The 13,779-nt window shown below is 41.5% G+C and overlaps 1 protein-coding gene across 2 annotated transcripts in view; it reads left to right on the top strand.

Moving 5' to 3' along the window:
- ACVR1B (activin A receptor type 1B) overlaps window positions 1–13,779 on the top strand; it is a 40,803-nt gene that overhangs the window by 11,530 nt on the left and 15,494 nt on the right. For both annotated transcript variants that reach the window (XM_079142194.1, XM_079142193.1), the window contains exons 2-3: window positions 10,741–10,980; window positions 11,682–11,930. In XM_079142194.1, the coding sequence (XP_078998320.1) occupies window positions 10,741–10,980; window positions 11,682–11,930 (489 nt within the window). The remainder of the gene's footprint in view (window positions 1–10,740; window positions 10,981–11,681; window positions 11,931–13,779) is intronic.

The raw sequence follows: 13,779 nt of genomic DNA on the forward strand, positions 1-13,779 counted from the left end.
TCAAATATTTTTTAGTTGTAGATGTACATAATATCTTTATTTACTTATTTTATGTGATGCTGAGGATTGAACCCAGTGCCTCACATGTGCAAGGCAAGTGCTCTACCACTGAGCTACAACCCCAGTCCCTTTTGTCAGGTTTAAATTTGGGGGGTGGTGTACTGGGGACAGAAACCAGGGGCACTTTACCCCCGAGCTATGTTGCCAGTTCTTTTTATTTTTTATTTTGCTTAGATCCTTGCTAAATTGCTGAGGATAGGGTCAAATTTGTAATCCTCCTGCCTCAGCCTCCTGAGTTGCTGGGATTACAGGTGTATGCCACCACATCTGACTTAATTGGGTTGCATTTTTTTTTGGTATTGAGTTGTAAGAGTCCTTTATGTTTTCTGGATACTAGAGCATTATCAGATATATGATTTAGAAATATTTTCTCCCATTTGTTGTCTTTTTATTCTCTTGATTGTCCATTGATGCACAAAAGGCTTTAATTTTGATGATGTTTAGTTTACCTGTTTTGGTGCTTGTGCTTTAAGTGTCATATCTGAGAGAACCTCGCCGCATTCAGGGTCATGAAGATTTACCCCTGTTTTCTTCTAAGAGTGTTTTGTTTTGTTTTGTTTTTGCGGTGCTGGGGATTGAACCCAGGGCCTTGTGCTTGTACGGCAAGCACTCTACCAACTGAGCTATCTCCCCAGCCCTCTTCTAAGAGTTTTAAAAGCTTTGGACTATAAGTTTTAGCTCATGCATTTAGGTCTTTGATCTATTTTGAGTTAAGTTTTGTATGTAAGGTATGACTTCTTTTTGCATGTGGATATCCAGTTGTTGTAACTCCATATAAATTTTAGGATCAGCATTTTAATTTTTGCAAATACAACTATGGAGATTTTAATATGGATAGCAGTGAGTCTTGTCCGTGTAATAATATTTAATATATTATGTGTGATTTAATCTGTTGGTGGACAAGTTGAGTTTTCAATTTTCCAGCTTCACTCAATTTTGGGGAAAAACTCTTTTAATAAATATATTTGTACACCCAAGGAATCCTGGCAGAATATACATCAAACATGTAATAGTAAATATCTCTGGAGCAGGAATAAAGGGTTTGCCCAACTTCTATATTGTGTATTCTATGGCAATTGATTTTTTTCCTTTTTTTTTTTTTTTTTTACCCGGATTGAATACAGGGGCACTCAACCACAGCTACATCCTCAGCCCTTTTCTATATTTTATTTAGAGGCAGGGCCTCACTTAGTTACTTAAGGCCTTGCTAAGTTGCTGAAGCTGGTTTTCAACTTGGGATCCTCCAGCCTCAGACTCCTGAGTGCTGGGATTATAGGTGTGTACCAGGGTGCCTCTTTGATTTTGTTTTTTCTGTTTGCTGCTGCCACTCCTGCTCCTGATGGGCTGTTCTTCCAGGAGCTGCAGCCTGTTATCACTACTGTTTATGCCACACCTTGAACTTTTTTTTAACAAAGGAACTTTTATAAGCCAAAAAATAAAAACAAGAGAACAACCTAGTAAAGTGAGAGTATATGAAAGAATCAAAATCTAGTGCTCAATATTCATAATAGCATTAGCATTAGTATTGTTTATGGTGACTGGACTTCCCTACTATGTAGAGTTCATTTACTTCTCTACCTAATAAACGAAATATTAGAATCGGAAAGCTTAGTATTAAGCAAGGGCTTTGATGTACAGCATTAGATAGACTTAGTCTTAGAGACTGGGTAGGAGAACACCCAGTTAAGCTTGCAGACCCATGGGGAGAATGGGCCTGCATTTAAACCCAGCAGGCCGTGGAAGCTTGACTGGTTAGAGACAGTATGGCCTGAGATCTCTCAGTGAGCTCTTTCACTTATGTATTTTTTGGGCTAGGAGGGATATGATGCAGACCACTTGACCAGGATAATGAAACAGGAGAAGCCACGGAATTAGGTCAGACATAAATGATTGCAGACTTTAATTATCCAGACATGAACAGAGAGGAGCATAGCAGGTTAAGAACCCATCTTTAGGATAGGCAGTCTTAGAATTACCAAGGAAATACACTCAAGCGAATCTTGATCTTGAGTGTTGAATGAAGTCTAGCACAGAAGTAATTGCAGGTAGTCTAGGAGAGGGAGTGCTTAGCTTAGTCTTTCCTAGACAAAGAATGAGTGTGTGCCAAAGACTGCCTGTTGGAATTGGAGGAGGGGAGTGTTGAGGCAACAGAATGCTTACACAGGGCCTGGAAAAGTAGAAGAAAAAAACTGACCAATAAAAAAGCCAGTCATGAGAGCACACATGGGTTTGAGAGACTGAGATAGGATAGCAAGTTTGAGGCCAGTGTGGGCAACTTAGTGAGACCCTGTTTGAAAATAAGAATTTTTTTTTAAAGGGTTAGGGATGTAGCTGAGTTTTAAATGCCTCTGCGTTCAATCTCCAGTAACACACGCACACACACACACAAGAAGGGTGGGAACTAATATATTATATTACAAAAGGAGACAGCTGGAAGTTTTCTGCTTTATGGGTGTTATAGTTAAATATTTGAACCTGAATCAAATCAAAACCTAGATCTAGCTTTTAGCTTATAGAAAATACACATTTGTATAAATATATCAAAATAGATTCTACTGTCATGCATAACTAAAAAGAGGAATAAAAATAAATTTAAAACAATAGAAAATACAGAGAAGAGAGGTACATGTTATATGACATCACAGGGTATCAGTCAGCATTCAGAGTGTGGGAAATACAGACAAATAGCTTGGTTTCTTAACAAATAATTTTTAAGGAAAAATAACAGCAGGGGGAAAATCTGTAGATTAAAAGAGGTTTAACAAACCTTTCAGCCAAGGACAGTGAAAGGATCTTATTTGGATCCATATTTGAACAAACCAACTGTTTAAAAAACATTGTTTGAGACAATAGAGGACTTTTGAACATGGCCTGGATTTTTTTTTTTTTTTTTTTTTCATTTTGTTGGTGCATTGTAGTTATATACATTGATGGGATTTGTTGTTACATATTCATCATACGTGCACATAATATAATTTGGCTATATCACTCCCCAGCATTACCCCCCCCCCCGCCTTTTTCCCTCCCACCTCTTGGTTCCTTTCCTCTACAGATCTCCCTTTGATTTTTAGGAGATCACCCCGACCTTTGTTTTTCCTTTTTCCTCTTTAGCTTCTGCCTATGAGAGAAAATGTAGGACCCTTGACCACCTGAGTTTGACTTATTTCATTTAACATGATGGTCTCTAGTTCCATCCATTTTCCTGTGAATGCCATAATCTTCATTTTTCTTTATGGCAGAATAAAACTCCATTTTGTATGCCTGCCACATTTTCTTTATCCATTCATCCATTTATGGACTCCTAAGGCTGGTTCCATAGTTTGGCTATAAGCTTGGGTATGCAGGTATCACTGTAGGTAAGATGCCTTTAATTCTTCAGGGTAAACACCAAGAAGTGATATAGCTGGGTCATGTGGTGGTTCCGTGCCTAGTGTTTTGAGGAACCTCCATACCAGTTCCCATAGAGGTTGTGCTGATTGACAATTCCACCAATAGTGTGAAAGTGTTCTTTTTTTCTCCACATCCTCTCCAGCATTTATTATTATCTGTACTCTTGATGACTGCCATTCTGACTGATATGAGATGAAATCTCAATGTAGTTTTGATTTGCATTTCCCTAATTGCTAATGATGGTGAACATTTTTTCATATATTTGTTGGCCATTTGTATTTCTTTTTGAGAAGTGTCTGTTTAATTCATTTGTCCAATTATTAATTGAGTTGACTTTTGGTATAAAGTTTTTTGAGCTTTTTATATATTCTAGATATTAATCCTCTGTCAGAAGATTTTCTTCCATTCCATGGGTTCTGTCTTCACATTCCTAATTGTTTCCTTTGCTGTGCAGAAGCTTTTTAATTTGATGCCGTTCTATTTATTAACTCAGCATTATTTCCTGAGCTGTAGGTGTTATTGAAAAAGTCATTGCCTGTGCCTAAAAGCTGGAGTGTTGACCCTCCCTTTTCTTCTAGAAGTTGCATATTTTTTGGTCTAATTCCAAGGTCTTTGATCCATTTTGAATTGATTTTTGTGCACGGTGAGAGATAGGGTCTAATTTCATTCTTCCACAAATATCCTTGACTGGATATTTGATAATATTAAGGCTGTTGTTATTTTATGTGTGATGATGATTATGTGGGAAACTGAGTAGTTTCCTTGCAGATTGCAACATCAATAACAAAAGATTAAAGATATTTTAAAACTTGAACAGTTGGGGTACATCTAGCATTAAATGTGCACTTAATTGTACAGACACTTTGCTAAGGGTTTTGTATAATTCTTATTTCTTAGAGCCCTCCTATGAAATAGATTCTGTTGCTATCCCTATTTTATAATTGGGCTAATAAAACCAGCAAACTTAAGACACTTGCCCCTGTGTCACTCAGGTAACAAGTGATGGAGTCAGGATTCAAACTGAGGCTCTGTGATCTCAGGACCCAGGTTGTTAACCATTGTGCGATTATGTCTCCCTGAAGGTGCTGTCAGTGATGAGGAAATAAGTGAGAAAACAAAAGAATTATATTCCCCATTTTTGTTGAGACACATGTTATGAAAATGTGCATCCCCAGATTCTTTCAGAGTAGACAAGTACATGTTAGATACCTCTCAAAGTAAAGAATTAAATTCAATCTTATGAAGTTCATTGTTGGTTTGCAATAAATATTACTTTGTTCTGAATTTAAGTAGCCACACAGGATGCTTTAGACCTAAAGAAGTAGGTGTTTGTGGCGAGTTGTATCTCCTAATGACTGCATCTGTATCTCCCATTCCACATGTTACAATGTGACTTTGACATTCCTTCCACCAACAGGTGGGTCCACCCTGCCCCCTTGAATTTGGATGGAGGCTTGGCTGCTTCAACTTAAAGTACATGGTGGACGTGATGCTCTCTGACTTATTTCTTGCAGTGCTGGGAATCAAACCAGAGCCTCACTCATGCTAGGCAGGGGCTCTACTGAAGAACTTCATCCCCAGCTGTGCTCTGTGACTTCTAAGGCTGGGCCATTAAAAGGATACAATTACTGCCTTGCTTGCTTCTTTTGGAAACTTGCTCAGTGGAAACCAGCTATCATGCTGTGAGGAGCTAAGCTAGCCCATGCACAGAAGCTACTTGGAGAGGACCATGTAAAGAGGAGCCAAGGTCCCTAGCCAACAGCCAGCATCACCTACCGCATGTGAGAGGGAGTGAACCTTCAGATGATCCCAGCCCCCAGCCTTGGAGTCTTCCATCTGAAGCCTGGGACTTTTTTGAGGCAAGCAGTCCCTGCTTTGCCCTGCCCAAATTCTTGGCCCTCAGAATCCATGTACAAAGTAAATGGTGTTTTATGTCACAAATTTTGGGGGTTATTTGTTACATGACCATAGTAGCTGGCACAATATTCTTTTCCATCCTAAAGGACCTTAATGTTGTCATCATGAATGGCCTTTTTTTTGAGCACATATTTAATGTGTGCCTACTCAAAGTCAGTCTTGTAGATGCAAAGGTGATTGGAACACCGTCTGTTTCTTTAAACAGCACCTCAGCCAGAAGACTATTAGAGTGACCTGCTTTTCCTCTGTCAAAAGCTTTCCAAGGAGGCCCTGGTTTCTGTGCTGGTGGGATCCATAATAAAGTCAGGGCCACGGACTTGGTTTGTAGCTTAGTGGTAGAAGGCTTACCTAATATGTGTGAGCCCTGCGTTCAGTCTCCAGCACTGCAAAAAGGTGGGGGGCACTGAACTCAAGAAGAATTACCCACTGGAAGGGAAGGTGGCAACGTGGTTTCTCAAAGGCCCATTGTTTGGGACCTTTTTTAGGAGCTAAGTATGCCTATGAACAAAGCAAAATTAAGAGACTTAAACTCGACTGTCAGGACTTTAATAAGGTCTGTACAGGGTGGTTATTTTGAAATCACCAAGGGATCAAAGGAACTAAACTCTACATAAAAACAAAACAAAACAAAAAAAAACCTGTCTTTTAAAGATAAGGCTGGCCAGGCGTGGTGGTGCACACCTTAGTCCGATATACTTGGGAGACTGAGGCCGGAGGATCACTTGAGTCTAGGAGTTTGAGATCAGCCTGGGCAACTGGGCAAGACTCTGTATCAAAGGAAGGGCGGGTGTATGTGTGTGTAAAATGCCATTTCTAGTCATTAATGTACATTAAGGAATTCATGGTGAAATGAACGCCTCTGCTCTCTCAGACTGTAACATACCAAATCCCTGGAGGTAAACCGCAGGAAGACTTGGTGAGGCTCTTTGGTCAGAAAACCCTAGTGGATTTGATACGGTGATGGTAAGAATGCCTTCAGAGTGATGTCAGTAATATTTGCAGGATGATGTGTCTACCTCTGATGATGTTTGTAGTATAGCAGTGGCCCTGAAAAGTTAGGGGTCCTGGACATTGCCAGGAGATACGTTGTAGGTTGCTGTGTGGACTTAGGGTCTAGAGACCTGAGTGGAGTTGTGGCTTCATCGTTTACTTGTTTATCATTTGTGAGTCCCTTACCTTCTTGGCTTTACTATCCATAAAGTGGGACAACTACACCTACCTCAGCTCTTGTGAGTTCCTGTGGGGATCACATGAGAAAACGAAAGTGAAAACTCTTGATAAAATAACAGTGTCTACACACAGTTCTTATGGAAACAAAACTGAAAACATCACACCCTAATATAAAACTAGTGTTTCTGGTGCTGAAATAAAATTCATAGTCTTTTTTCTGTCCCAGAGAAGCCAGGGATGGATTTGTAGGTCAGTGGTAGAGTACTTGTCTTGCATGCCTGAGGCCCTGAGATCCATCTGTAGCACCACAAAAACAACAAAAACCAAGCCCAATGCAGTAATCATCAGGTTAAAAAGAGTATACAATTACACGTAAGAAAATACATACCTAAAGCTCTCCTTACTCCACAAAGTGTTACGTATGAGAAACGACACAATTTGGAAAACTAAATCACAGAAGAGTCACTGGATCACTCAAGCCTGTGTGGGGTTCCTGGGAATTCCCAGCTGGGCCCTAGGCCTGCTGAGTGCCCTCTTCTCTTCTGAGGCTTAGTGTGCAGCTAGATGGAGCCTGCCCAAGTTGGGACTTGTCAGCCTTCTCAAAACACAGCCTCTCTCTTGAATCAAATTTGCATTGACATCCTACCACAAACCACCTTCTAATCATACTTTGGATCCATGTTCAAATTCTGCCAAGGTGGTTTTACGTTGAATTCAGGTTTGACTAATAAACTTGTTAATTACAAAGTTCTACCCTAGTGGGGCTCTTGTTCTGACCACTTTTTTGTTTACATTTCAAGTGATTCAGTGACTCTTCTGTGATTTAGTTTTCCAAATTGTGTCATTTCTCACACGTAACACTTTGGGGAATAAGGAGAGCTTTAGGTATATATTTGCTTATATATGTGTAGACTTTTTAACCTGATGAGTCACTGTGAAACATTATAAGGGGCTGTTATCATTAGTCCACATTTAGCTTTTCAAAGAGAATTGAATTTAGGTTTGTGATCTGTGTACTAAATTTACAGTGAATTCAGCTATGTTTGTAATTTTATTATCACTTATTTTGTTTCAATGAATAATATTAACAGAAGACTAGCCAAAATGTCTGTCTTAAAGACATTTAGGAAAAGCTATATAATGCAGAATTTTTCAGTGTTGAATCAGTGATCCAAAGAGTGTGAATTATAAAACAAAGCTAGATCTAGATTGAGCTGGAAAGGCTTTTGGAGGTCATCTAATTCAGTCCCTTCTCTCTGGTTAATCATGAGGAAAATGAGGTTCAGAGAGGTTAAATGACTTGCCCAAAGCCACGCGACTAGTTACCAGCAGAGCAGAGACTTGAACAGCTTCTTGCTGGAGACCTTGCTGTAACTTTCCACTTCCTGATCAGTGGTTGAAGAGGAACATTTTATTTGTGTGGTTGTTTATTTTTATTTTTTAGGTTTTACATTAAGAAGAGGGATTCATATTTGAGTACCTACTGTTAAGTGCTTTTATGTTATTTCATGTGATTCTTATATAGGACTGTAAAGAGTTATTTATTAATAGTTCCACTATACAGATTGAGCACAAAAGAAACTAGTGCAATATATTGCTCAAGGTCATGTGATTAACATTAGTGCTGGCATTCGAGCTTTAGGTCTTCCTGACCTGTTCTGCTGTGATACCCACTGTGGCTCCCAATGATGTAAATTCAGACCTTTTCATGGGTGTGGGCAGTAGTGATGGTTATCATAAAAGTTTTATCTGTTCAGACTGCTCACTCACTCTGTAAAATTACATAGATGTACATAGATATGTGTAGAGCAAGCATTTCTCAGGGTACCCACTGCTCTTAGCAGACATTTGACTAATCTCCCTACCATCTGTAAGAAAAATTGTGTTTTCTGGTTGGACATTTGAGGTCCAAATAGGTTCAGGGACTCACCCAGTTCCCTTATCCTAAACCCCTGGGGCCCAGCCTTCAGTTCCGTTCTCCGTCCCTGTTAGCATAGATTTCACCACTTTTGCTCTTTCCTGTCTTACACCAAGATTGTTTAAGTACTTCCCAAAAATAATGAGCCACGTGTGGGTGTGTTCATTCTCCAGAATGAATCACTGTGAAAGAGGCCATGAACCAACGAAAGGAGAATAAATATCTGGAATCAGAGAGATTCCTGACTGCTCTGCTCCCCTAATTGATGGACTCTGAAGTGAGCTCTTTTTAAACAGGCTACTATGGGTTTGGCCTTGTGTGTCTCACCCTGCTCAGAATAGTCCTCTCTTGAAGTTGTTCATTTTCCCTTTCTTGCCTTCCGAAATAGCCCCAGCACTGTTGTCTTTGCTGGACACGATAACATATATACTGAGAAGTCTTCTCCCTACAGGGACCCCCTTAATGCCTGAATGCACACAGTGGGGTAGGAATGAACAGAATTCCAGCGGGGGTAAAAGACAGTTGGACCAAGTATTCTGAGAGTTGTTAAAGTTTAAGTTACCAAGAAGAATAAAAGAACAAATAAGGACCTTTGGGAGGAAAAATGAGGCAGTCCCTTAGTCTTTTTTGTGACTACCAGGATTTAAATTGAAATTTAGGAGAAATTTGCCTTTAACATTCTTTTTATGATTTGGATCCTGTTCTCACAAATACCTACTTTAAACTTTATGCCTTTAAGAACTAACACTACCTACGCTCTTTAGCAGGTAGCAACATGTTTTGGAATTCCTCCCAGAAGATAGGGATCTGATCAAAGGTTGTGAAAAAAATACAACAGGCTGTGCAGTGAATTCGACCCTGTCTGTGTACCTGCTGGTGCTGCCTCTCCTCAGTTTCCTTGAGTGGGAACAGCAAGGGATTGTCTCATTTATAGAAAGTCTGCGGCAGGAGGGGTTAGACACCGAGACATTTAGAGTCTGTCTTTGCATTTAAAAAGCCAAGAGATGCCTTCCAGAGTATTGGAGGAAGAGACAAAGATAGATTCTTTACAGCCTAAATGGAGAGTTAGGCCAGTGTGACTTTTTGTGGGGCTATCACAAAAGTCTCTCTTCTGGAGACCCTGGAGTGCAGGTCTTCCCCCTGGGTACCCAAACAGTGTTCCTTGAATGTGCCACCTGGGACTTGATGGGCCTCTCCTCCAAGCTCTGATGGATGAGTACCTTCTTCGGCCCTGCCTGTCCCAGCCTCAGCGTTGTAGTGGACAAAGCCACATGTCTGCCCATCCCAAGAGGTCAGGACTAGGTTAGGCTCATGGGAGACAGTGTTGGAAGAACCAACTGCTGCTGTCTGTGCTATTCTTGTTAGTCAGATAAATAAAGAATTGCAGATTCCAGGACTGCAGAACGGGCTTTCAGAGGCGCCAAATTCATTTACAGTAATTTCCTGTTAGTGCCACACACTTAGCATGGTACATACCTAGCAAAATTGATAGTCCCAGAGGTGATTGTGTACACAGCCTCTTTGGGGAGGTGGGGGAACACAATTGTTTGTGTAAATGCTGTCCAGGGGCCTTTCAGAATGGGTTAAACTTATTAAGCACCTTTTATGCATTATCTCATTTAGTCCCCATAATAACTTTATGAGGTAGGCACTAAAATTCTCCTCTGGAAAACATCCTTTTTGGCCCTCATGAAGGGACACCCGAAATGGACTAAAGGAAAGAGACAATAATGGAATGGTCAGGGGAAGCTTTTCAAAGGAAGTGGTGTTTGAACAGAATTTTGAAGGCTTTTTTGAGAACTGGGCAGGAGAAAAGCTTTGCAAGAGAATGTGTGAGAGCGTTGCACTACATTCAGGCAGCTTGGCGAGAGATGACTTAATTCTGGCTCCAAGGAACCCTGAGGTGGTTTTTGCATGGAGTGTGTGTGTGTGTGTGTGTGTGTGTGTGTGTGTGTGTGTGGAAGGGGGTGCTTCCTATCTTCCAAAGGGGAGATGCCATCCTCTCTGCAGGCCATCTTGGTTTGAATGAGAAGGTGTTTCCTGTGTTGCTCACAGGCATAGAATAGATCATTGAGAGGAATGGTGGAGCCTACCAAGCTTTGTCAGTGAGCTGAATAAATAGGCAAAGGGTTGTGCTCCAGTTGAAGGTATCTTTCTGGCCCCATATCCATAAAAGTTCCTATTTTGGAGCATGAAGTATGCTAAGGGATTATATTTAAGTCTGGAAAAGGACCTGGAAAAGTCCTCATTGTTGCTTTCAATGTCTGCTCCCAAATCTCTTGCAGCTCTGCTGTGTGCGTGCACCAGCTGCCTACAGGCCAACTACACGTGCGAAACAGATGGGGCCTGCATGGTTTCCATCTTCAACCTGGATGGAATGGAGCACCATGTGCGAACCTGCATCCCCAAAGTGGAGCTGGTCCCTGCTGGGAAACCCTTCTACTGCCTGAGCTCAGAGGATCTGCGCAATACCCACTGCTGCTATACTGACTTTTGCAACAAGATCGACTTGAGGGTGCCCAGTGGTGAGTGGATGCCCTTGTCAGACTATTGGCTCATCTTGGAGGTAGGGCACCCCATCCTTTCATCTTCTCTGCCTGCGATGACAAGGGATGGCATTCCTCTCAAGTCAGAGTTGTAGATTCAGAACAAGAGAGGCATATTTTCAAGTTAGTTCCAGAAGTGAGATCTGTGTTTTGGGTAGTGACTGAACAGCCATCTGCAGCAGAGCCAGGCAGGAATCCCCACAGAGGATGTGGGGCTGATCTGGAGAGAGATGGCACCAGAGCCTTGTGAAGCAGTCTGCTCTGTGAAGGGACATGGGCAGATGCGAAGAGGGGCTAGAATTAGGAAAGGGTGGCCACGACAAGATCTACCATTTACAAAGTATCACATGGCAGATCCAGGGAGAGATGCTGGAGAGGAGCCTAAAGGAGTGTGGAAACTGGCATTTATCCTGGAGGCCAAGGTGGGATCCTGACACGATGTGAAGTTCCAAAGTGAGTTTGGTTTGCCCATTGAAGGGGCAACTCAATCAAAGAAGTTAGTATTTTGAGAGCATCTAGGTAGACAGACAAACCCAGTAAGACCAGAGAGATCAAAGGAGCCCAAAACCTTGAGGGGGAAGGGCCTTCTTACTTGGGGGCAGTGTTGGAGATAAGTAAGCTCACAGCGTTCCCTTGTATTCACTCTGTGTTCCTTCCCTCCCCTCTCTCATTTGACCCAGGTCACCTCAAGGAGCCCGAGCACCCTTCCGTGTGGGGCCCTGTGGAGCTGGTAGGCATTATTGCTGGCCCAGTCTTCCTCCTGTTTCTCATCATCATCATTGTTTTCCTTGTCATTAACTATCATCAGCGCGTCTATCACAACCGCCAGAGACTGGACATGGAAGATCCCTCATGTGAGATGTGTCTCTCCAAAGACAAGACGCTTCAGGATCTTGTCTACGATCTCTCCACATCAGGGTCTGGCTCAGGTACTGAGTTCTGCAGGCACTGTGTCTTTTGGCTCTCATGACTGTTTCCCAGCAGGAGAGAGTGTTTGTGAGGAAGGCCGGAGCCCTGTGCTTGTTTCTACTAGCATTGAGTCATTTGGTTTCATAATTCCCCTTTTTTTGGAGTCTGACGTGTAATAAGATATGATAATGGGTTCACAGCAAATCTTTTATACCCTGGACTCCAAAGGTCAAGTGCAAAACTCTCCATTGGAGAAACCCCGTCTCCCTTCAAGTCTTGTAACCATACATCTATTAAAATTCAGCTGGTTCCACCTGAGCAGTGGAGTGCTCAATTGCAGGGCCCATTTTGAGAAACAGGAGTGTGCCGGATTTCTGTGAGGTGGTGACAGCTAATCATTGATCTCTGAGCAACCACAAGGGGAGTTTAAGGACATTGAGTAAAGCTAGAGTTGGGATTTGGTGAATCATTGACTTGTACCATTGCCCAAGGGTTTTTTGGAGGGGGTTACCATAAAGGCAATTTGGGCTTCCAGCATAGCATCAGCTCCATTTCCTGTAGTGCCTGTTGTTGACCAAGTCTTTCTTAGATGAGGGCATTGAACCCAACACTGGACCTTGGCATGAGACCAGAATTTTGGATAGAGGGAATTGGACCAGACTGCAAAAGACTTTTTTTCTTTCTTTTTTTTTTTTTAATGAAAATAAACAATTGGTTTCGTCACAGTGGTATTCCATTCTTAACAACAACAACAACAACAACAAAAACTCAGCCTCAAAGATCAGAGTTGCTGTTCTAGTTAGAACACACAGGATCATATCTGTGAGAATGTTTTTATGTTTCCTTGCCATGGGACAGACTATTGTTCTTTAGGGAAATTATGCCATCCATCATGGCAGACATTCCTTCTTGAACACAGGAATACTTTGAGCTGTCACATCTCCTGAATTTCATGGTTTCACTTTTATTAAGCTCGGCAGTAGAAAGCACTAAAATGATGGATATATTTAAAAGCTTCATATTTTTAGAAACAGAGAAAATATATGGCTGTTCTTTGCTGAAAGAGGTGGGGCAGTGGTTAGACTTGCCTGGTTGATTCTGTGACTTGATTTGCTAATGGAGGAGGGTAGCTTAAGTATTCAAGAGTCTTTTCAGGTCCAGGACTGGCTGAGGCTAGGGAGGCATGGTGTTTTCTTACTTATCTGAAGTAAAATGGTTAATGACTGTTCTCTCTGGGTGGTTTAGTCCTTTCTCAGGTCAGAAGGTCCAGAGGTTCCAAGGTGTTGAAGTAATAAGTCCATGCTGCTTATGCTACTTCCAGTTCATTTTAACAAATGTATGCTGAATACCTTCTGGAAACAAAGATTTAAAAAAAAAAAAAAAAAAAAAAAAAAGGCTGACCCAGGATTGGATAGAAGAGACAGGGATTATTGGGGAAAATCTTACAGAGATGGAGGTGAAGGAACTGGAATTTTAAGAGAGGGAAGAGAACATTCTAGGCCAAGGAGAACACCTTGTATGAAAAGACAAAAAGACACGAAAGTTCATAATATGTATGTTTAAGGACTTATGATAAAGAAGCCAGCATGGTGTGCCCTGCTATGGGCTGGGGAAAGAGGCTGGCCCAGGTGTGAAGGACCCTTGGGGGCCATATTTTATCTTATAGGTAAGAGGCATCTACTGAAAGTTTTCACTTGGGGAAATGTTCTTTTTTTTTTTTTTTTTTTTTTTTTTTTTTTTTTCCTTTGAAAGGAATTCTGACAGGGATGTGGAGGATGAATCTGTTCATTTACCAACCTCCTGTTAGGAAGGGTGGGGTGAGGCAGGGCTATGTGTGGGTGTGTAGGGCAAGAGCAGGGTGAGATGAAG

This window comes from Sciurus vulgaris, assembly GCF_902686455.1.
Source record: "Sciurus vulgaris genome assembly, chromosome: 5".
Classification (NCBI taxonomy): domain Eukaryota; kingdom Metazoa; phylum Chordata; class Mammalia; order Rodentia; family Sciuridae; genus Sciurus; species Sciurus vulgaris.